Source organism: Camellia sinensis, chromosome 14 (genome assembly GCF_055761805.1).
Source record: "Camellia sinensis isolate YWXY chromosome 14, ASM5576180v1, whole genome shotgun sequence".
In the NCBI taxonomy this organism is placed as follows: Eukaryota; Viridiplantae; Streptophyta; class Magnoliopsida; order Ericales; family Theaceae; genus Camellia; species Camellia sinensis.
In genome coordinates, this window is record NC_138974.1 from 92,694,135 (window position 1) to 92,719,030 (window position 24,896).

Sequence of the window (24,896 nt, forward strand, 5' to 3'; positions counted from 1 at the left end):
TCCGTTTTGGGAAGTGGGTTGGCTTTTTGGTTTTTTGGCTTTTTTGGCTATTTTAGCCTGGGCTTAAAAGTTTGGTTTGGGAAGGACTTTTTGAGTTTTTGACTTTTTTGAGTTTTTTTGTGAGAGAAGAATGTAATGATTATGGGTTGGAGGTGATATTTTGTTTGTTATGGCTAAAATAACCTATTTTGTTTTTTTTAGCTAAAATAGTCTCCAAAAAAAAAAAAAAAAAAAAAAAAAAAAAAAAAAAAGCCTACAAACCCGGCTTAATTATACTTCATCACACCTTTACACATGTTAAAAAAAAAAAAAAAAAAAAATCCAACTCCGCTTGTTGTCAAAAAGATAGTGACTTTATTTGTCACAGTCCATGCCACCCACCGTACCGTACTCTTAAAACCCTTCTTGATCCTCTTCTCAGACTCCTCACCCACTTTCTTCCTCGTTTTACTGATTTGGAGATGCTTGGTGGGTCTCTCGTACTCTCCCCTCGATTATTCGGTTCCACAGGTACTCTTATGCTAAGCGTTTTAAGACCCAGACGAGATTTTCTCTGCTTTACTCGCAATTGAAGCTTTGTTTGGCAATTTGGGGACATTTTGTTTCTGGGTTTTATGTCATTTCTCTCAAATTTGTTCCATTTTTGAAGTTTTAACTAGTGATTTGAGGTCATTCTAGTTTTTGTGTATCCCTAGTGGGTGTAGTGTATTTAATTATTCCCTCTCTCTCGCTGGCCATTTTCTTGTTTCTATCTTGCACTTTTCGTCTGTGTTTGTTTCATTTTTACTTATTCGTAGAATTTGTAATATGGGTTCTGATTTTGTTCTTGGTTTTTAAGGAGGTTATATTAGAAATTACGTGTGATACTCCGTGGACAACCCTTTTGGATTAAATAAATTATGTATGTTCTTCTTTGAAGTTGTTTGTTGACTTCTTTAGAAAGTGTTTCTGACTTCTTGGTTTTCAACAGTTTGGGATGGAATGGTTGGTGAATTGAACTTCAGACATTTGGGCATTCTGGTTTTCTAACCTTTTGATATCCATCACTGAATTGTAATTACAAGAATTGGGTTTTTCCGCTGTTGATAATGGCGACTTACATACGTTGTCCTTTTCTGCCTTCTGATGCACGAAATCCAGTTGCAGTGTTGGGCATTCCTAGGAGAGTAATGAAGGCTAGAGATACTTGCCCAAATACGAGTTTCCCTCAATTTAAATGTTCGATGAACTCTCAGAGAGTTAGCCCAAATCAGAGCAAAGACCCTTTTCTGAATCTACACCCCGAAGTTTCGATGCTCAGGAGTGAGGGAAGCGACACAGCTACTAGTTTAAGGAAGGAGAGCTTCAGTGGAAGTAGCACTGAGAGCTTGAGAGAATCCTCTATTCCAAGTAACTACAACGAAGCCAAGATCAAAGTTGTTGGCATTGGAGGTGGTGGCTCGAATGCTGTCAATAGAATGATTCAGAGTTCTATGCAGGGTGTGGAGTTTTGGATTGTCAACACAGATGTTCAAGCCATGAGGATGTCGCCTGTGTCTGCTGCAAGTCAACTACAAATTGGACAGGAACTAACCAGGGGTCTTGGTGCTGGTGGGAACCCTGAAATTGGCATGAATGCTGCAAACGAAAGCAAAGCAGCAATAGAGGAGGCAGTTTCTGGTGCTGACATGGTCTTCGTAACAGTAGGTTCATATCCTCTTTGCTCCCGTTATTAATTGACCTTGGCGATTGTGGAACTTATGTCTCACATTGTAAAACTTCATGCTGTCACTTGATTTTTTATCGATGATAAACTTACTTCATTGATTAGATGTTTGGTGGAAAGTTGTGAGGCAAGTTAGTTGCATAATTAATGATGCATAAATGTGCAAACAACCAAAAGTATAAATGTGGGGATTTTTATGCTTATAGTGCTTCCAACTTTGTATTAAATGTCAATCAATTTGAATGAGGAATGGAATTATGGTGGTCTATTCCATGTAATTGTAGGATTGGAGCATGTGGCAAAGTCCATTGGAAGGTTCAAAGCCTCCTTACCTATAGCTTGCTCAAAAATCTGGAGCCAAAGTATTTAATCTAAATGTTTTTCAAAATCTGTTCACCAAATGAATTTCGTCCTTCATGAACTTGAGGTTTGGTTGTTAGGTTGTGTTTATGAAGGGAATTGTCAAGCCTTGACGTTGACACATTGCCTTTCTAATAATACCATGTCACAGACACCGATGCCCTGAAGTAATTAAGGCATCAAGATTTTCTGCATGCATATATTTATACTGTTGTGAACACCAAATTGAAGTTGTGTGATGCTTTTTCTAATTCAAAATTATCCAACAAAAATAACTTTTTTACTATTTGAAGAATTTTTGTTTTTTTGTATTTAATGGTAAAAATTATAAATTCAACCATTCAAAATCATCAATTTATGTAACTGCTGCAGTTATATTACACACACAATATGTGTGGCACAACTTCTAGTGTCTACATATGTCAATTAAAAAAAAAAAAATTTATGCTTGGGCGTCTCCATATCGTTCGTGCTTCTTGTCAATTGCGTAGTTTATTCAATTTTGTTAAAATTTGTCATTGATAACATAAATTAATGTATCAAGAGTAGTTGAACTCGTGTGTGTAAGTTAATAAAAAATAAAAACAAAAAAATGATGCTTGGACTTTTTGTTGTGTGGTTTATATTTATTCAGTTTTGCTATATTTTCTCACTAATAACTTAAAAACTTTAGGCTGGAATGGGCGGGGGAACTGGCACTGGTGGGGCTCCAGTAATTGCAGGAATTGCGAAGTCAATGGGTATTTTAACTGTTGGCATTGTCACAACTCCATTCTCTTTTGAGGGACGAAGGCGTGCTGTTCAAGCTCAGGAAGGAATCGCAGCTTTGAGAGACAATGTTGACACACTGATTGTTATTCCAAATGACAAGTTGTTGACTGCTGTTTCACAATCTACTCCTGTAACTGAAGCATTTAATTTGGCTGATGATATACTTCGACAAGGGGTTCGTGGTATCTCTGATATAATAACGGTACAAAATGCATAAACTATTTTTTTGTTGATAAATTTGAAAAGTAGAGGTTTTTAGTATTTTGATTTTACAATATTATCCATTTTAGATGAGTGTGAATGCTCTTATTAAACTAAAATAGAGGGATAGTTTTGGTTTTTCAGACTATATTAGTTGGGTGTGAATGTGTTCGATGCATGCACCCTTAAAATTTTAAAATTTTTCAGAGTGGACAAAAAATTTAAGGACAGCAATTATGAATTTTCATATGCCCTCTTGGATGAATATTCCTTCGTGTTGAGTGGGATTTGGGAATATATCCCGCTCAAAATTGTCTCTGTCGTACGTGAACCTATTCTGATTAATTGAATACCAATCCAAGAGGCTATTCTGCAGTGTAATGATGTGTAATCTGGTAGACTATTCCATTCCATTTGCATGTGCAAGCAAATGACTTAACCTCAAGAATGTCAGTTGACTAGACTGCAAAATGTTAACTAATTATTCTGTCTATTATTTTACAGAATACCAAAAAAAAAAAAAAAAAAAGAAAGAAAGAAAAAAGAGTAGTGGAGCTATAAATAATTTTTCAAAGATAAAAAACAATTATGTGTTTTTTACTGACTTAAAACTTAATGAAACAAGAGATTATCAAATTAAAACATGAAGAACAAGTATTACTAATTTTGGCACCCTCAATAAACATAGATCAAAACTGGTTGGTGTCCTTCATCTTAAAAAAAATGGAAGGAAAAAAGTATTGCTTAGGTGGCTAGAATTACATAATTATGCTTTCCTATGATGCTGTTATGTATAATGTGTATTTATTAGCTATTATCATTCAACGAGGTCCTCTCTCTCTCTTTCCACTTTGAAGGATTGTCTCGGGTTCACATATTTTTCAAATGTTGGGGTTTTCTTGTCAAAGGTTTCCCATTTGTCAGCTTCTACATTTTAAAAATGTTCTATTTTTCTAATTGGTGGTAGGTTACTTCAACTGCAGGTCCCAGGTTTGGTTAATGTTGACTTTGCAGACGTGCGAGCTATCATGGAAAATGCAGGGTCATCTCTAATGGGAATAGGAACTGCAACTGGTAAATTAAGTGGATCTTTATTGGCTGACTTTTTTCTATTTACCAAATGCTTTATAGATCTCAAGAAAGGAGCAAAGGAGGTTTAAGAAAAGAATAGCTAATACGGGCTAATATGGGAGGGAGGATTGAGTTCTTACTTGCATGATATTTTCGGAATTGTTGGTTTTCTATATTTTTTTTTCTGCTCTTAACTTTATTTTTCTGTTTAATGTCTGAAATTTCTGGTTTTTTCTCATAGCCTGATCAAATTAGGAAGATGAGGAAAGTAGACCAATTTTTTTGGGTACAAGAAAAAAGTTGACCAATGTTAGTACACTTTAAAAAGCGTGTCATAAAGTAATGCAACATGCTCATGCAGATATACTATACTTAATAACAGAGCAATATCAGAGTCTCTTATGCCATTCTTTAACCCTAACACTCTTGGACACTCAACCTTACCCATTACAACAGAACCCCAAGCACTTGACAATGGACTCAAGTTTCGTCATATAGAAATTGCCTCACTACCTAAATCCTACAACACAAAGATATGTAAAACATGACTTTCAATAATACTTATTGACGACTAGCATCCCATGTTCAATAAATGAAAAATTACCAAAATATGTGCAGCTCTAAAACCTAGAAAGCATAAATAAAATTATAGCAGTTGCAATTAAGAAGCACAAACACTTATGAGAAGTTCCATGCCCATGGATTTTTATCTATTATTCCCTTGCCGTTTAGAATTTTGACAACTTGCAACTCTGTATCCACTACTTGCCAAATGAGATTACCATTATTTACGGTTGAAGTATGAAACCCTAATTACTTGCGTGACCTTTTTTTTGACATGCACGCCTATATTGATAAATTGTTGGTTTCTTATTCCTTTGCAGGCAAGACCAGGGCAAGAGATGCTGCATTGAATGCCATTCAATCACCTTTATTAGATATTGGTATAGAAAGAGCTACTGGGATAGTCTGGAACATAACTGGAGGAAGCGATCTCACTCTATATGAGGTAGGCTTTTATTCATTATTTCAACTTACTAGGAATTCATGCACATTAATATGGGCCCAAAAGTGAGGCTGTCTAACTTTTGTATGTTGTCACATGGATCCCAAGAATCATATGCTTGAGACCAACAGGAGATGCAAAATGGTATAGCCGGAGGCTGGCAGAGCCTAGCTTGTGGGAAAACATACACAAGAGAAAGGAAAAGCAGGGAGATCTTGTGTCAATTGCATTGTCAATGGTCATAACAAATTTAGATAATTATCCTTAAATGACGAGGATTGGGAATGGCACAAGTTGAATTATCTCTTCCTCTCTCGGTGATTAATTGGCCCATTACCTCATTGCTATGTTCCATATAGCTTCTTGATCTCCATAGTGGCGTACCTGAGTTAATACAAGAGTGTAGTTCATGCTATGATTTGGTTTGCAAATAGTTTATTTAATATTGTTTTTGTAAATCTTTTTAAAGGGAATTATTATTTTCTTGTACCGACTATAATATGCTTGTATTGTGTTCATGCTAACTTGGGGCACATTATAACACACTTTAATTTCTTTAATTTATATCTTTTACTATAGCATCTTATTTGTATTTCACATTTTGCCAGGTAAATGCTGCAGCGGAGGTTATATATGACCTTGTAGATCCAAATGCAAACTTAATATTTGGAGCAGTGATAGATCAATCACTAAGCGGCCAAGTAAGTTACGGAGACCCTTGTCTGTGCTGATTGTATGTCATGCCAGATGAGTACTACCATACACTTAAAATTATGTATTGCAATGTGGCATGGAGACTTTTTAGGGTGACCTTTGTCTGCACTGGGTAACCATCTAGAACACAAAACTCCTCATAAATCCTAGACGCAAGTGTTGTTATAATGTTTGTAAAGAAAAAAAAAACTTTTGATTTTCCATGCGTTTGTCACAGGTCAAGCATACAGTATACATTGTTTTCAATTGAAAACAACTATAACTGCGTTAGGACATATGATATAGAGCATATGACTACTACTATGCATTAAAGAACAGAGCATATGATATTTTTTGAACTTCACCTTTGAAGTTATGTTTTTTTTTTTTTTTTTTTAAATTATAATTTACATACAACTTCAGACAAACCAACATATATTTTGTCCCACAATTTTGTAAACATTTTTATTTTGATGGGTCACTATACAAGCACATATACTTGACTGGTGCTTAAATACCATTTTGTGATGTTTTGCTGAATAAATTTCTTTTTATGTTGGTGAAAGAATGATCCTTAACCCCTTTACTCTCATATTTTCATCCTTCTACCTATATTTGCTTAAATACTATTTTTTGATGTTTTACTCTCATATTTTCATCCTTGCTGAATAAATTTCTTTTTAAGTCATTTATTGGAAACAGTTTCTACATATTTATAAATAAAATTTAAAAAAATTTTAAAAATGAAGTTTAATTAGAAATAAATAAAAAAGTGCATTGGTATTAATTCTTAATGTGAAGATGGCCCACAGAAGTCCAGAAAAGTGCTTAAAAGCTACAGAAGGAATTTTGAAATTGCTGAAAATTCATATAAACTAGTTGATATATTCAGATTGTTAGGAATTTGAATTAAGAAGCCGATGTGCAGATCTGGTGGTGACGAAACATATACATATACTACAGTTCAAAAATATAAGATGAACTTCGCTTTGCAATGCATTACATAATTTAGGTACGATAAAAGAGATTTCATTTAACTAACAACAATATAAGACATTTGGGGTTTGGCAACGATAACTGGATAATCAACATGATTTGAATTCAGGTCAGCATAACTCTGATTGCCACTGGATTCAAACGGCTAGAGGAATCTGAAGGAAGGGTAATCTCTCTCTCTCTCTCTCTCTCTCTCTCTCTCCATTTCTTTACGGCCTGCTTAGTTTTAGTACATAGGTGCATCACCTTGAATGAGCCATCTAAAAAACTCGATGGATTCATGTGGTCATTTATAGGATTTTTTTGGGAAGACAACATTCAAGATTTTAAATGTCATTTTAGATGAGTACCATTTTTCGAAATGTGACCATTCAAGATGATGAATATTTACATTGATACGCTATGTGAAGAACGAGTGGCCTCAAATTCAAAGGGAAACAGGATTGTGTCTGATTTCCTCAACCTGGAACATGGAGGGACTCTCTTTTAATTTATTATTCTCTCGATCTGAGAATTGCAGGACATCAACCTGGGAATCAATAGACGTCAATCTTTCACTGAAGGCGGCTCAGTGGAGATCCCTGAATTCCTAAGGAAGAAAGGTCGTTCTCGCTATCCTCAAGCTTGACATTTCTCCCGCCAAGCTCTAGTTCCATCTTGGGGATTAAGATTCCGCCTTGTTAGAGATGCAGTCCTTTCAGGTTTATTAGTTTGTTTGTTGCGAAACTGCAAGTTTTCATAGTAAATAAATGTAGTCTTTTCTTTATCCGTTTGGTTTTAGAGGGAAACAATTCCTGCTTGAGAGAGATCAAAGTGCACTAAGTGCTTGATTGCAATATTTCCATTGTTGCTGCCTGACAATGTATATATAGTTTTGTTTTAATTTGAATCTTAATGAAATATCTATGCTGTTTTCGTTCTCAAAAATTTGCTACTAGTGCAGAAATACACACAAGAATGCTACTTGGGCACAAATTTATGAATTAGTCCAGAAATCAGTTACAAAACCGGATAGATGGACAAGATTTTTCTTGTGTTTTATTGTGTGCGCGGTTTCTGCGTTCTAGCAAAACTGTACATTTATTTTACTTCATTAGCCAAGGGGTAACTTGAGCTTTGGTGTCTAAAATGTTTAGTTTCCAAATCAAGTTTGATTGTTTGAGCTCAACCATTTTACTTAGAAACTCTACATGAGCTAAAGTTCATCTCTCCAGAATTGGTCCAATCAAAGGAAAATTATTTAGTAGTCCAGAGTATTATACACCAATGAAGCCGTATGAAAAGGAGGGATAAACCAATATTTATCTCTAATCAGCCAGTAACAGTAGATTAGATCGGCTCTACCCGTTATAAAATGACAAATTTTCAGTCTAGTTTTTTTTTGTATGTTATTTTAAATAGTCGCTTTATGAACTTTGTTAATTTGCATTTCATTCTCCTTGTATCTAAAGTTGATTCTATTCATTTTCATTTTCCATAGGAGTATGGTGGCACTGAAAAAATTAAAAATTAAAAAATTGATATTTTCAATTGGAGTGTAAACATGGACAAATGAGTACAGTTATTAAATTGTCAAATTTTAATAGTAAAGCTTAATAAAAATAGATTTAACAAAATTTATTATTGTATAATAATCAAGCATTTAATCACCCTACTCTTTGACCAATCTAATTTCATGGAACACTCTTAAATCAGACAAAATGTAATATTTTAATATTCTTATGTGGGTGAAGCATTAATAACTCTCAAATAGTGATCTTGTCAACTGTTTAGTCTTTTTTTTATTTATTTATGGATTCAAAAGTCTCATTATAATGTAAATAAACACACGTGTGTGTTGCGCGTTTGGAGGCAAATGTGGATTTTCAAATAATGTTGAAATGACTAATGTGGGTTTTGCCATAATGTTGCAAATCTATACTATAGACTTTTGAGCTCTTTCCATCTTCACAAACGAATACCACACTTTAGACATGGAAAGATTCTAAAACCACTGTGACATTGTTCGATTTACTGGTGGAAACAGTGTAGCCATAAATGGGATTTCCGATTTATTGCCAATTTTACATTCAAAATAGGGATGCAAAAACCCTACACCATCCAAATCCTACATTATCAACCCAAATTGGTACATTGTCTTGAACATCACACAGCATATGTTCAACCGTAGACGGAAACGTGAGTTTTGTCCCCCATATATGCCGATTTAGTGGACAACGTTTGGGGATACAAACCCGACATTGGCGAAACATGGGGTTGGGGTAGTCGTGGAATTCGAACATTGGCCTGTCGGGTTTAGTGTTGAAGCTTGATGACAATGAAACGTGGAGATATGTGATGTTTGATTTCTATGTGTTATCCCAGTAAGTAATTCAAGAAGGAGGTGAGTTGAGTTATTAAAAATAATTTTATAATATTTAAAATAATAATCAAAATATTAAAATTTTGACAAATAAAAAATAACAATAATTATTAATATAAAAGTAAGAGAGATATGGAGAGAAAATCAAATACTAAGATTTATAGTGGTTCAGTACGCCAGACTTACATTCACTCCCTAAGGAACCTCCTTAAGAATTTTTTTACTATCAAAATGAATCAATACACCACAAAATAATAAATAAAAATAAGAAGTACTTCAACTGTCTTTTACAATAATTTTCTCACAAAGTGAAAGAGCAGAGTGAAAATCACAATTTTGGAGCACATAGAATTTTTTTATTTATTTTAAATTCTTGATTTTTCTCCACACAAAACACTTCTATTTATATATAAAACACTATCCGTTTGGAGAAGAGACACTCCTCGACAAAATAGACGCTCCATCATCAACGCTCCTATAAATAATTTGTGGAAAAGCAGCCCAGCACATTTTTTTCTTTGTCAAACTTTTGCAGTCAAGTTAATTCAAGGACCCACCAAGGTTTTGAATATAAAACTCAATCAATCTAATTCAATCAAAACTTTTGAATATAATATTATATATATATATATATATATAAAAGATGCAATCCCCCGCTTTACTAACTTTATATTATATTATATATTTATGTAATATATTGATGTAAAATAATTGCACATAATACTCATTATGTGGGTATGTCCTACATACAAAAAAAAATGTAAAATAAATTTGAATTCGATGCAATAAGTATCAAAAAGATATAATACAATTTTACTCAAAAGAAGACAATCATATCAAATTTGTTAAAAGATGAATAGTGATCAGCCGAATTTTTCAAAATGTGAATAGTAAAATTTTCAAAATATTTTTATTTAAATAATATTTATAACAAATATATCATACAATATATATTTTAAACAGAGAATATTTGCGTCAAATAATATAAAATATGTATATTAAGAAAATCATAATTTATCACATAATATTTTAGATATCATCAAAATTAAACTACATAATTAACAATTTTTCCCTTTTTGATGATGGCAATACAAGCATAAATTTGACACAAATTTTCACATGAATAAATGCATCATGAAAATATTCAACCATCATAATACAAGCATTTATTTTTATTATATTTGATCCCCTATTATTAACAAATTCTTTGTCAAATAATCAAATTTCTTCTCCCCCTTGACATTATCAAAATAAAATATTGATATATTAATTTTTTATAGAGATGAAAATTTTCAATACCCAAAACGAAAAGTATACAAACACATTTGAAAAAATAATCTGATTTGCCAAAAATATGATAAGTTTTCTTAATTCTTCTCGTGATCATTTTTGAGATTTTGTATCATCTCTAGAAAAATGGTGCAGCGGCACTCAAAATGTTAACAAACAAGAGATTTGAGCAGATATGTATCGATTATTGGATCGATGAAGTGTATAAAAAGTGACACAAATGATATGTAAAGATACGAAATCTTCAAGTGTTGTTAGAATTTTTTTATTTATTTATTTACTTTCTGGGTAATTATGTCATTCCTTACTTTAACTATCAATGGTTCTGACATGAATAAGGTGCCTGAAATTCAGGCAAATGAGAGGTTACCTATAGTGCATTCACACGCTATTCCAGTAAATGAGAGTCCTAGTGTTTTCGGTAATCGTAGTGATATCGATGCTATTAATAACACTATGACTTTTAGTACATAGACTGTAGTTTCTAATATGGCTCGATGACTACAAGTAAGAATACAAGAGAATCAGCAATTGAAAGTCGATGTGAGCTATTTAAAACAACAATTGGCTAAGACTCGTCAGGAGAAGAGAGATCTAGATAGGAAAATTTTTCAGTTAGAGAATGCAATGTGATATTATGCAACTATTATAATGTCAAGACTCACAGAAGTCGAAAATAGAGAGAGACATGTAAGAGAGACTTATGAAAAGCTACTGAGAGAAGTTAAACATAAAAAATCTGTGAAATCTTCTCAAAACTTACATGTAATCTAGCAATATTTTCTCCTTCTAAAATAAAATTGTAAGCATTTCTCTTTTTTTTTTTAAAAAAATATGTCTTTGCTATAAAAAGAATTTTTGGTGCAAATAAAGAGTAAAAAAAATTAGTTGATAACAATATATACTTCCCTTTAAATTCTGCATAGAATATACAAACTCTCCTTAAGATTGTGCTTCTTTGATTGATTTTGAAAAATCTAGAAATTCCCTAGATGTTGATTTGTGATTATGTATCAATTTTAAGCAGAATATAACAATCTCAATCAAACAATCAAGACAAAAAAAAAACACAACGATTTAACGTGGAAAAAACCACAATTGGACACCTCCAACTGTGATCAAAAAACCACGGGCAACAGCCACAAAAACAATACACTAAGAAGATTTAAAGGAATTACACAGGTATACTCTCAATTACCTAGCGAATCCACGCCTAATTGAACCAACCTCTATGTGCCTCTTCCAACCCGTCTTCACCTCGGAATTGTCTTTACAATGAGCCACCCCGGAATCCACCAAAGCTTCAGGCTCGAATTCTTCAGAATCCACCGAAGAACAACTCTCTCTTTTGTAGAACAAAACACAACCTTTGATGTACTCTCTTTAAACCATGAGTTGAATACTCAATAAAAACATCAAAGAAAACTAACAAAATATCCCCAGATATAATCCTTAAGAACCAAAAAGAAGATCTGGAGGAGTTCAATCAATACCTTAGTTTTGGGAGAAAACCAAGTATTTATAGAGAACCAAAAGTAATCCTAGATTGGGAAGAAAACAAACTCTTTGAGAAATCCGGATTCTGAGGCTCGCTCGAGCGACGCTTTGCTGGCTCGAGCGAGGAGTGTATTTTTTATGATTTCTACTAGTGCCTTGGCTCGAGCGACGGATCCTTGGCTCGAGCGAGGAATACACTCTTTCAGGTTTTTGTATGGACGCAATCCTTGGCTCGAGCGCGCATTCCTTGGCTCGAGCGAGCAAGCCCTAGTTCGAGCGAGAATTCCTTGGCTCGAGCGAGCAACGACGGACATGCAATTTTGAATGCAATTTTGAATTTTGCTTCGGCCGCGAGCTGACCGGGCAGCTCGACCCCCGTAATAATCAGCGAAGTGGCAATCTTGAAAGCCTTAACATCACAAACTTCTCTGCATGGTTCGATTCGGGTTTGGATTCGCATCTAATAAACTCATAGTCTCACTGAAATAAAAGTGCGAAAAAAATTACAACTCAAAGGAGTTTTGTCAAACGGGATTGCCAAGAAATAAAACCTAACAATCTCCCCCTTTGGCAATGTCGTGACAAAACACACCTAACAAATAAAATCCTAAACACCCCAACCCATTACAGCCAACAAAAGCCAACTTTTTTCTCAAGGTCATGATCTGCAAAACAGTTATTAGTGCCACAATCTCCAAAACAACTATTAGTCCCACAAAAGTATATGAAAAAGCAATAGACATATGACACGATTATCTTGAAACATGAGATGGAAAATATGAATAGATGAAAAACTAAGACTCATGAAAAACAACTCTCAAACAACAAAAGCAAGATCATAGACCACACAAGCAATGATATGACGATGTAAATACCATGAACATACAAGAAGGGCAAATAGTGCAAGTAACATGCAAAACATATAGCCAATCTCCCTTACCAAAACATATCAAAAAGAACCAAACTCCCCCTCACTAAAAGCAACCACAAATACTAAAAACAGTAAACAAGAAGAAAACGACAAAAAAATAATATGGTGGAGCAAGCAAGGAATTTCAGATTAGTACCTTAAAACACATAAGATTATCCAAGAAGCACCATTACAAGAAAACACAATGTGCACAGTCTGTAGAAGATTCCTCATGCAAGAAAGTGATGCATTATGTGAAAAGCATAGATCCCATGATAAAAGTGTGTGTGTGACTCTTGGAGTTCGACAAACACTAGATTCAATCCTAGTAGTGATATGAAAGCCGGACCTCCGACAAGAGAATCTTAAGCACTACAAAGGAAAGTCAAACCACTAGGAATCAAGGGGTATTTGGTGAGTAAAGGCGGAGGCTCCCCCTCAATCAATGAATCTTTTTTTTTTTTTTTTTCTTTCTTTCTTTTGCACATTTTTTTCCTTTCTTTTTTATATTTTGTCTTCTTCTCTTTCTTTTTCTTTTTCTTTTTCCCTTTCTTTTTCTTTTTCTTTTTCTTTTGCACAATCATTGGTGGCTGACACGCTCAAGAGTATGGAAACCGAACCAGAGAAGCATGGATATAATAAGGATGGCCTGGTTGGTGACTCTGAGGTAGCCTTTTCCTCATGGCTAGACTGCAAAGAATTAAGGGGAAAGCCATGGAGATGCAAAAGGATGGTAGGTGGTTAAGAGACTCAACATCACCCAAGATATGCTAGTATAGGTCAATTCCTCTAGAAAAGCAAAAGATACAATGCCAGAAGTCCATAAAAAAATAATCACTAAGGCGGAAGACTCTACAATTTGCTAATCCAAGAGTGTGTACAGAATGAGACATACTAATCAAAGAACACACATTCCAAAATGAGTAATGACCACAGAAAGCACACATATATTAACAGGTAATGGATACTCTCATCAAATCCAATATGCACCAAGGACCACTCAAAAATTTCAAGCTTGCAAAACCATACTAAGAAAATCTTTTTGGATTTTTTTTTTTTTCAAGAATAAAGCAAGACATAAAAATGAACAAGCACACATTTTTTTTCAATTAAAAAAAAGACACAAAAAACCCAAAAGCTAAAACAAATAAACAAATTAACACAAGTCAAGTTTCCTTACCCAAATCTTTTTGATCTTAACAAAATTAGGTCTAGCGGTCTTGGTAAATGTCGTGGTATTGTGAACACCCTTATGAATCTTGGTATTCTGCCTGGACATGTAAGGTTGTCTCCTAATCCAAAATGTATTCGAATTCCTACCCTTTTGAGACACTCTCCCATGCAATTTATAACAATAAGGGCGAATATGACCATGCATACCACAATGATGACAAATAAAAACAGGGTGTACCTCCTTTTCTTTAACCTTACCAACTCTAGGAAGTTTGAGAAGTCTTTCCTCTTGTTGAATCTTTTGTCCCCCCCTTTCCTTGAGTTCTTGTATCATGAGATGTTGAAGCACTCTGTTTTTGCTCTTTCTTACCACCAAAGCCAATGCCACTCTTGTCGCAACTCATTTGTTGAGACCCAATGATATCCTCCAAAGTCTTTGATCCTTTGTTCCAAAGACCAATGGTAGCCATAGCACACTTGAGCTCTTCCTCTTTCTTGATCATTAGTTCTTCCAAAGCAACTTGTGACATCTCGAGAGATTCAATCTTTTCTTCATACATGGTATGGGTTTGCAGCAGCTCATTCCTCTCTGTCTCACAAGTCAACAGTTTTGCACAAAGAACTTGTCGATCATCAGCTACCTTGATGACATTAATCCTGGCCTCGGAAATCTCCTCCTTAAGTTTGACATTCTCACTTTCACATGCTTTGAGTTTCTTTGTGAGTTTGTCATTCAACTTGAATAAGTTAAGAGACTCCTTGTACAACTTTTCATAAGCTTCCTCAAGCTCTTCATGATCACTCTCCGAGGATTCATTATCAGTGGTGTTCTCAACTGACATCTTCGGAGACTCTGTTTGTCCTACAGCTTCGGAAGCCGCCATGAAAGCAAGGAATTGTTTATGTCCCTCTTCGCCTTGCTCTTCATTGTCACTTTCATCTTCATCAGATTTAGATTCATCATCCCAAGTGATGGCAAGGGCTTTCTTCTTCTTCAAACGAGTGGGGCATTCTTGAGCAAAATGGCCAAATCCTTGGCATTCATAGCATTGGAGTCTTTCAGAGTTCCCTTGTATCTTTCCTTTCTCCTTCTTGGCTATAGAATTAATTTTGAATTTATTTTTGCCTTTAGATTTATGAGAATGAGTAGATTCCAAAAGATTAGGATTCTTTTTCAAAAAAGATTTTTTAAATTGTTTAACAAAAGCAGCCGTAATCTTGGAATCTATCTCATAGTCCTCATCAGAATCCTCTCCAACTTTATGAGCACTACTAAAAGCAATATCTTTTTGTTTCTTTTTGAAATTCCTATGTGCTTCATAAGTTTGAAGGTTTCCAACCAACTGATCCAGCTTGAGGTTGTCAACATCTTGAGCCTCCTCAATAGCCGTAACTTTTGGTTGGAACCGATCGGGCAAGGATCTCAAAATTTTTCCCACAACTTTGGATTCTGGAATTTTTTCACCTAAATTGAAGCTGGAATTTACAATGTCACTCAAGTTCGCATAAAATTCATCAAAGGTCTCACTATCTTTCATTAAAAGGTTTTCGAAACTAGATGTGAGCCTTTGAAGTTTTGAGCGTTTAACAGAAGGAGTGCCCTCATGAATAGTTTGTAAGATATCCCAAGCCTCTTTTGCGACTTCACAATTGCAAATACGACTAAACTCTTCAGGTGTGACAGCGCAAAAGAGAGAATTGATAGCTTTACTATTCCAGCTACTATTTTGGTAATCAGTTGTGTCCCACTTATCAATTGGTTTGGAGATTGTAACTCCATCAACGGTAATTGTTGGTTCAGTCCACCCATTCATGACGGATTGCCAAACTTTTTCATCAATAGATTTTAAAAAAGATCTCATCCGAGCTTTCCAAAAAGAATAATTGGATCCGTCAAGTAGGGGTGGTCGAACCATAGAATTTCCTTCACGAATTGTATCCATTATCACAAATTAAACAAGATCTCGCTCTAAAGTTTTAAAAAACAAACGAGCAACCTGCTCTGATACCAATTGAAAAATCTAGAAATTCCCTAGATGTTGATTTGTGATTATGTATCAATTTTAAGCAGAATATAACAATCCCAATCAAACAATCAAGACAAAAAAAAAACACAACGATTTAACGTGGAAAAAACCACAATTGGACACCTCCAATTGTGATCAAAAAACCACGGGCAACAGCCACAAAAACAATACACTAAGAAGATTTAAAGGAATTACACAGGTATACTCTCAATTACCTAGCGAATCCACGCCTAATTGAACCAACCTCTATGTGCCTCTTCCAACCCGTCTTCACCTCGGAATTGTCTTTACAATGAGCCACCCCGGAATCCACCAAAGCTTCAGGCTCGAATTCTTCAGAATCCACCGAAGAACAACTCTCTCTTTTGTAGAACAAAACACAACCTTTGATGTACTCTCGTTAAACCATGAGTTGAATACTCAATAAAAACATCAAAGAAAACTAACAAAATATCCCCAGATATAATCCTTAAGAACCAAAAAGAAGATCTGGAGGAGTTCAATCAATACCTTAGTTTTGGGAGAAAACCAAGTATTTATAGAGAACCAAAAGTAATCCTAGATTGGGAAGAAAACAAACTCTTTGAGAAATCCGGATTCTGAGGCTCGCTCGAGCGACGCTTTGCTGGCTCGAGCGAGGAGTGTATTTTTTATGATTTCTACTAGTGCCTTGGCTCGAGCGACGGATCCTTGGCTCGAGCGAGGAATACACTCTTTCAGGTTTTTGTATGGACGCAATCCTTGGCTCGAGCGCGCATTCCTTGGCTCGAGCGAGCAAGCCCTAGCTCGAGCGAGAATTCCTTGGCTCGAGCGAGCAACGACGGACATGCAATTTTGAATGCAATTTTGAATTTTGCTTCGGCCGCGAGCTGACCGGGCAGCTCGACCCCCGTAATAATCAGCGAAGTGGCAATCTTGAAAGCCTTAACATCACAAACTTCTTTGCATGGTTCGATTCGAGTTTGGATTCGCATCTAATAAACTCATAGCCTCACTGAAATAAAAGTGCGAAAAAAATTACAACTCAAAGGAGTTTTGTCAAACGGGATTGCCAAGAAATAAAACCTAACAGATTTAATCTCAAAATATTACATAACATGAGTCTCTCCTAAATTAATGCACTAAAAATTATATAAATTAAAAGAAACAGATTACCAATTTATAATACCAAAGGCCATTAAGATTAAGCCATAAACAACTACACCAAAGGTACTAGCATAAAAAAAGAAAATACAAATAAACACGATTTCTTCATACCAGGTAGAAGCAATTGTTATTAAATACAAGAGAGTTTGTAGCACATACAACTAGATAAGAAACATAACACGGTGCAAAAATAATTTTAACATGTTGATAGGAAAATGATGCTTGTGGATGTAAGGATTGATGATGGTGATAAAAATCGGTGACGATGATGAAAATCTGTGACGATTAGAAAAGAGGGCGAAAATTAGAGGTGGATTTTGTATAGATCAAAGATGGATTTGTGTAGATCTAGAACGGATTTGTGTAGATTGGAGATGGAATTGGATAGATCAGAAATGGCGGACGATGGTGTCGGATGATGGTGGTGATGAAGACGGTGTTGGAGGATAAGATGGAGCGAGAGCAGACAAGAAAGAGAAAGAGAGAGGAAAACAGAGAGAGAAATGAAGTGAGAGCGAGATGATGAGTAGGTGAGCAGAGAGAGAGAGAGAGAAGATTTATAAAAAAAAATGTGTTTTTTTTAATTTTTAATTTTTATTTTATTTATTCATTCTATTATTATTATTATTATTATTATTATTATATATAATTATTACATAAGAGTATTCATCATACCAAGTTCAGTTATAATAAAATAAAATTTTTCTTCATTAAGAGGTTTGGTAAATATGTCAGCTAATTGACGATTTGTAAGCATAAAGTCGAGTTCAATGTCACCTTTAAGCACATAATCTCTTAGAAAATGATATTTTATTTCAATGTATTTAGTGCGTGAGTGTTAAATATGATTTTTTGAAAGGTTAATTGCACTTGTGTTGTCTCATTTTATCAGAATATGATCATAGTGAAATCCAAAATCTTGAAGTTGTTGTTTCATCCAAAGCAATTGTGCGCAACACCCAACAGTAGCAATGTATTCTGCTTTAGCAGTTGACAGAGCCACTGAATTCCGTTTTTTGCAAAACCAAGAAGTGAGTGAAAGAAAATGACAAGTGTCACTAGTGTTTTTCTAATCAAGTCTACATCTCGCAAAATCGGCATCCAAGTAACCAAAAAGTTCAAAGGTAGTTCCTTTAGGATATCATGATCCCAAATTTGGAGTGCCAACAAAATATCTAAAAATACGTCTGACTACTGTGATGTGTGACTCTTTAGGTGCGGATTGAAAACATACACACATACAAATACTAAACATATATCGTGTCTACTTGCAGTAAGATAGAGTAAGGAACCGATCATACCTCGATATTTCTTTTTATCTTCCAGTTTACCTTGCTCATCTTTGTTGATTTTTATTGATGTAGTCATTGGAGTTGCTGCAGGTTTTGATGATTCCATTTCAAACTTTTTGAGTAGATCCTTGATATATTTCATTTGATTTAAATGGATCTCATTATTGGTTTGTTTAATTTGTAGACTGAGGAAGTAATTTAACTCCCTCCATCATACTCATTTCGAATTCACCTTGTATATCTTTAGCAAACTCTTTGTACTAATTTTCATTAGTAGCATCAAAAATAATATTATCAACATAAATTTGAATAATTAGCATATCCTCTTTTTTAGTTTTTATAAAAAGAGTTGTATATATTTTTCCTCAAGAAAAATCTTTGTCAAGTAAAAAATTAGTCAATCTTTCATACCATGCTCTAGGAGCTTGTTTTAAATCAAATAAAGTTTTTGAAAGTTTGAAAACATGATCTGAGTATTTATGATTTTCAAAACCGCATTACAACAAAGCTGGGTTTTTACAGCTTCACATCAACGACATACAATAAATACAAGTCGTGGTTTCTCACTTTTATGATTTGCTTGTTTTGCATGTCGTAAATAATTTTCCAACCACAACGTGTCTATTGCGTAGGTTGTGAATGTTGATAACGATGATTTTTTTACGACTTGCAATGTTAACAGTAAATATAAAACTTTCTATGACGTGCATATGACATATCATTAATAGATTAGTTATACATGATATGCGTACACCAGTTGTTAAAAATATTAAACATTTCACGACGCACAAAAAGTCAATCGTTAAAAATTTCACTTTTCACGACGCACAAAAAATCAATCATTGTGTTTGGTTTGAGTTTTCTGGATTAAGTTTTTTGAAAATTGACTTTTTTGATTTTTGTGTTTTTTTGTTTTTAGTGAATATTTTTTAAATTTTAAATATTTTTTTTACTTTTTTATATGCACCTTATTTAGATGTATCTAAAAAGTAAAAATTTGTGAAAAAATATTTTAAAAAATTAATAAATACATAAAAATATAAAAAATATACTGAATTCTTACATTTTTTTTGTATTTTTGGTATTTAGTGAATTTTTGGAAGATTTTTTTATAATTTTTTTACTTTTTAGGTGTATTTATGTTAGGTGTGTCTAAAAAGTAAAAAAAATTACTTAAAATATTAAAAAAATTTAATAAAAATAAAAAAGTAAAATTTTCTAAAAAAATATTTTGAAAAACTAAAAATCGAACAAGGTGAATCGTTTCCATAATCCGCAATTACTTTCGTAAAAGATATGACCGAAAAAACAAATACCGCGAAAATGAAAAATGGGGCGCCCCCCATTTTTGAAAATTGTCTTTTTTGATTTTTGTGTTTTTTGTTTTTAGTGAATATTTTTTAAATTTTAAACATTTTTTTTTACTTTTTTAGATGCACCTTATTTAGATGTATCTAAAAAGTAAAAATTTGTGAAAAAATATTTTAAAAAATTAATAAATACATAAAAATATAAAAAAATATACTGAATTCTTACATTTTTTTGTGTTTTTGGTATTTAGTGAATTTTTGAAAGATTTTTTTATAATTTTTTTACTTTTTAGGTGTATTTATGTTAGGTGTGTCTAAAAAGTAAAAAAAATTACTTAAAATATTAAAAAAATTTAATAAAAATAAAAAAGTAAAATTTTCTAAAAAAATATTTTGAAAAACTAAAAATCGAACAAGGTGAATCGTTTCCATAATCCGCAATTACTTTCGTAAAAGATATGACCGAAAAAACAAATACCGCGAAAATGAAAAATGGGGCGCCCCCCATTTTTGAAAATTGTCTTTTTTGATTTTTGTGTTTTTTTGTTTTTAGTGAATATTTTTTAAATTTTAAACATTTTTTTACTTTTTTAGATGCACCTTATTTAGATGTATCTAAAAAGTAAAAATTTGTGAAAAAATATTTTAAAAAATTAATAAATACATAAAAATATAAAAAATATACTGAATTCTTACATTTTTTTGTATTTTTGGTATTTAGTGAATTTTTGAAAGATTTTTTTATAATTTTTTTACTTTTTAGGTGTATTTATGTTAGGTGTGTCTAAAAAGTAAAAAAAATTACTTAAAATATTAAAAAAATTTAATAAAAATAAAAAAGTAAAATTTTCTAAAAAAATATTTTGAAAAACTAAAAATCGAACAAGGTGAATCGTTTCCATAATACGCAATTACTTTCGTAAAAGATATGACCGAAAAAACAAATACTGCGAAAATGAAAAATGGGGCGCCCCCCATTTTTGAAAATTGTCTTTTTTTGATTTTTGTGTTTTTTTGTTTTTAAGTGAATATTTTTTAAATTTTAAACATTTTTTTTTACTTTTTTAGATGCACCTTATTTAGATGTATCTAAAAAGTAAAAATTTGTGAAAAAATATTTTAAAAAATTAATAAATACATAAAAATATAAAAAATATACTGAATTCTTATATTTTTTTTATATTTTTGGTATTTAGCGAATTTTTGAAAGATTTTTTTATAATTTTTTTATTTTTTAAGTGTATTTATGTTAGGTGTGTCTAAAAAGTAAAAAAAATTACTTAAAATATTAAAAAAATTTAATAAAAATAAAAAAAATATATCAAAACATAGACAATCTATCCCTCTGTTTTCTCTCTCTCTCTCTCGTTCTGCATCTATTTCTCTTTCTCGCTAACATTCACACAAGCACAAACCCCGCGCCACCATTCAAAACCACCACCACCAAAAATGTCTCACGCCGTGGTGGCGCCGCCTTGTTTCCCCACCGTGAGGTCGGCGGCGAACTAACCAAGGTAGAGAGCAAACACAAAGAAGGTGGCTAACACGAAACGAAACAGGAGCAGCGTTGGAGCAGCAGTGGGGTTCGGTGGAGAGATGAAGGAAGTGCGGTAGCAGTGCATGGAGCTGCCTACACTTTACCATTGCTAATCCTCTCGATTTCAGACCTCTTGCATCAGGTAAACACGTTCGTTCTTGCTCGCTCTCTCTCTCTCTCTCTCTCATTTCCTTAATTTCAGAACCTAACTATAATTTTCAACTTCTGAGATCTTTGCCCCTTCGTTGTTCAACCTCTCAAGAGTTTTTTCACCTTGAATTTGCTAAACCTGTAGTTTTTGCCTCCTGTAATTAATTTGATTGACGTGGATTGAAGAAAACCCCATTTGCTTATACAATTAAAATATGAAAACCCCAAAAAAATATATTTAAAAATAAATAAATATATCAGATTACACAACCCTAGCTCTTTGGCTTCCAAGGGTTTCATCAAAAGACAAAAAAGTTCTAATGGAGCAAATCTGAAGGAGCTCAGTCTTAATCTCTCTCAATTGTCTCATCGAAGAAGGCTATGTACTTGGTACACTGCTTCCTCTTCTCCTTCCTCTGAATCGTCTCATCGAAGTCTCAATCTTTCTATTTGTTTTCTAAAAACTGAAAGAGTAGAACATTTGAGTGTTCAATTTGTTTTCTTTAGCCCCTAGTTTTTTTTTGAGCTTTCTCTGGAACCAAACTGGGGAATGGTAAAATTGACCTCTGTGAAAAGAAAAGGGGGCAAAAAAATAAACACAATATTGTATGTGAAATGCTTTGTTTCTTCAACTAATTGTTTCTTCTTTGGGCAGGATCAAATTGTTATTTACACCTAGTTTTTATTTTTGAATTCCCTTCTATGTCAATATATATATATATATATATATATATTTCTAGGGATTTTTTGGACTGGTCAATACTTTGAGATCAATTGGTGAAACATGATAAATTGGAGAACTTGGCGAAGCTATAGTATGAAATGGACATTGAGGTTAATGACTAAGCTACACCTTTTCTCATAAATAAGATTATTTCTGTTTAGAAAACTGGGCCCTGAAAAGAATTAATTATTTTTTTATGGCTTTTTCTTATCTAATATTTGTTATTTCACCACTTATGTGAATTTTCTTTGGATTGGGATGTGGATTCTTCATTTGAACTGTATGTTTTTTTGTCAAAAAATGGATGGAAAAACAGGTGGGTTCGATACTGATATCAAATATATCTAACAAACAGATATGGGAATAGATGCTGATTTGGAGGAGTTCTGATATGGTGGCTTAGGCTGCAGCAACATGAGTTGTGACTTCTGCTGCTGCGCTGCTGCTGGTGACTTGGTGATGCTGTTGCTGCTGCTGTATATTCTTATCAGTTTCTTATATATTCTAAGAAATTGCTATTACAATTCTCTGATATGTTACATTCTCTTGTTGTGTGTATTCAAGGACTTAAAACAGTTAAATATTGTTTTAGTTTGTGAGAAATTGATTTTAGGTTTATATACTTATAATTGATCTGTTATAATTTGTAGAATCTATAATAATTTATATTTTAATTTAAAACAATGTCTAATTACAATTTGGTTGGGTGTAAATGTCTAGCATTGGTCTATTCAAGGAAAGTTTTGCACTAACGATTTAGGCAAAGAGCCAAAGAATGAATGACTCTATAAAAAATATAGGAATCTGAAAGTTTTACACTAACAATTGGTTTTGACTTCTATTTTTGGTGCAGGATTCAAGGAAGTATACGGGCATAGTGGAGGACTGCTGTTGTGATTACGAAACAATAGACAATTTTAATGGAGAAGTTTTACATCCTTTGCTCCAAGAGCTGTTAAAACTCCATTTTTTTCCATATTTCAAGGTCTGGTATGAATTGACTTTGGCTCAAAGTGGATGAATTTTATTTAATGAAATCTGAGTTTTGTTTAATTTTGTTACTATCTCAATTTTTTATTTTTATTTTTTTTTCTAGTGGTGAATTTTATAAATTTTGTTGACAGACTTCAATATTCGCATATTTGATTGATGTTTTTTTTCTTGGGACGAAGGAAAATTGTATTAATTGGGAGCTGAAATAGAGCAAGAAAAATGAACCCATTTGGTTTTCTACTTTTCTTCATAATTTAACCAATCCCCCTAGGAATTCTCCAAGTTTGACATGATTCAAATCTATAACATGTTTATCCAATTGCACCATCCATTCCATTAGCCTTTAATTACTATTATGTGTTACCAAGTTAGAGCTAGAACTTACCTATCTAATGTAGTTATGTCTTGTACCAACACTTTATTTGTCTTGAATATACTCAATTTCCCCTCTTAAAGGTATGTTTAAGTAATCTGTTAGAGCCAAATATTCATCAAGTAGCAAAATATTTTGTTGGTCATAGTGGTGGGTTTGGTCCATTGGAGGGCAACATGCTATCAAGGATGCCTTCTCATGATTTTTCTGAATAAATGTTTTACTTTTTTATTTACACCCCACTGTTGTTTGCAATGCAAGTAAATAATTAGGAATTTTTGTTTCTCTTGTCTTAAGCATCATTTTGCTTCCCTCTTCAGCATGATTTTTCTCGGTGTAATTATGTTAACTAATTTGGAAACATTTACATAGGATTAGGAGGAGATTAATAGATAATAATATAAAGTGTCTTTCTTGCTATGTGGCAAAGAGGCAACCTGTGAAATTTTTGTAGAAGTTGAAATTAGAGCTATCCTAGGCAAAAATTAATGCTAATAAGTGCTAATTTTATAATTGTTATTATGAAGTAATCAAATCAGTTTAATTCATGCAGGTATGAGCCGCTATCTTATTTTCTTAGGAGGGAGTATTTTATCCATGCTTATGATCCAATGTATGCTCTTTCTAGTGATGGTGTTTCAAGCTTGGTTGCTCTAAGAAGGGAAGCTTCTAAAGACGAAATCCAAGCTACTATGAATTTTCTAATATAAAGATATAGAGGGCACAAGCCAAGTATTGATGCAGTTGAATCAACCCATGATAGTGCACTCGCAAGAAGATATATGGGTAAATTTTATACCGTTTAGAACTTAAAGATAGTTTTTTTTTTTTTTGGAAGGGGGGGGAGGGTGTTTAATGTTTAGAAACATAGTGTTTAGATGGTTTGTAATGTACATACAATGTTTTGATGTTTGAAACTTATAAATAGTTTTTTTAATGCATGAAATAATATTTTGGTGGTTGATTAATACTTGTATATATATATATTTGTGAAACTTGTTTGTAATGTTTTTTAGATTTACTAAACAAGTGAAATAGAACCTGTTGAATTTATATATATATATATATATAAACCTAAACATATTCTACGACGAGCAAAATAGGCCATTGTGTTAAATATTTAATGACTGGCAATGAGTGTGGTGGTTTGCCAAATTAAGACTGGCAATGATTTATATCCTTTTTTTTTTTATATAAGATTTACACGATAGTAAAGCTTATCGTGTAGATCTTAATAAGTGGACTTATTGTCTAATAAGTCCTATGGGAAATATTTTTCATAAAAAAATGTCACTAATTGTAAGTTTTA

General features: G+C 33.1%; 2 protein-coding genes across 4 annotated transcripts; both read left to right on the forward strand.

Moving 5' to 3' along the window:
- The first annotated feature begins 269 nt into the window (after window positions 1-269).
- On the forward strand, window positions 270-7,810 carry LOC114269299 (cell division protein FtsZ homolog 2-1, chloroplastic). Of its 2 annotated transcripts, none has more exons than XM_028210594.2 (8): window positions 270-510; window positions 971-1,682; window positions 2,739-3,038; window positions 4,021-4,111; window positions 4,993-5,117; window positions 5,723-5,815; window positions 6,913-6,969; window positions 7,324-7,810. In XM_028210594.2, exons 2-8 carry the CDS (start codon window positions 1,089-1,091, stop codon window positions 7,429-7,431), a joined length of 1,368 nt encoding a protein of 455 aa, XP_028066395.2. In that variant the 5' UTR covers window positions 270-510; window positions 971-1,088; the 3' UTR covers window positions 7,432-7,810. The 2 variants fall into 2 exon arrangements, with proteins under 2 accessions (XP_028066395.2, XP_028066396.2); XM_028210595.2 differs by having other exon boundaries at window positions 277-510; window positions 1,141-1,682.
- A 13,303-nt stretch (window positions 7,811-21,113) lies between these two features.
- On the forward strand, window positions 21,114-24,536 carry LOC145807674 (uncharacterized). Of its 2 annotated transcripts, none has more exons than XR_014350946.1 (4): window positions 21,114-21,489; window positions 22,577-22,677; window positions 23,075-23,206; window positions 24,141-24,536. XR_014350946.1 is itself a non-coding variant. In XM_082906266.1 (4 exons), the coding sequence occupies exons 2-4, from the start codon at window positions 22,636-22,638 to the stop codon at window positions 24,295-24,297; spliced, it is 336 nt and encodes a 111-aa protein (XP_082762392.1). In that variant the 5' UTR covers window positions 21,114-21,489; window positions 22,577-22,635; the 3' UTR covers window positions 24,298-24,401. The 2 variants fall into 2 exon arrangements, 1 of the variants encoding a protein (XP_082762392.1); XM_082906266.1 differs by having other exon boundaries at window positions 23,075-23,211; window positions 24,141-24,401.
- Window positions 24,537-24,896: the final 360 nt, after the last annotated feature.

Bases quoted from the DNA above. Each gene is read 5' to 3' on its own strand.
- LOC145807674 (XM_082906266.1), top strand. From the start codon at position 22,636: ATGAGTTGTGACTTCTGCTGCTGCGCTGCTGCTGGTGACTTG. The intron at 22,678-23,074 runs GTGATGCTGTTG...TTTTTGGTGCAG, and splicing joins GCGCTGCTGCTGGTGACTTG to GATTCAAGGAAGTATACGGG. The intron at 23,212-24,140 runs GTATGAATTGAC...TAATTCATGCAG, and splicing joins TTTCCATATTTCAAGGTCTG to GTATGAGCCGCTATCTTATT.
- LOC114269299 (XM_028210594.2), top strand. From the start codon at position 1,089: ATGGCGACTTACATACGTTGTCCTTTTCTGCCTTCTGATGCACGAAAT. The intron at 3,039-4,020 runs GTACAAAATGCA...CTTCAACTGCAG, and splicing joins GTATCTCTGATATAATAACG to GTCCCAGGTTTGGTTAATGT. The intron at 5,816-6,912 runs GTAAGTTACGGA...ATTTGAATTCAG, and splicing joins ATCAATCACTAAGCGGCCAA to GTCAGCATAACTCTGATTGC.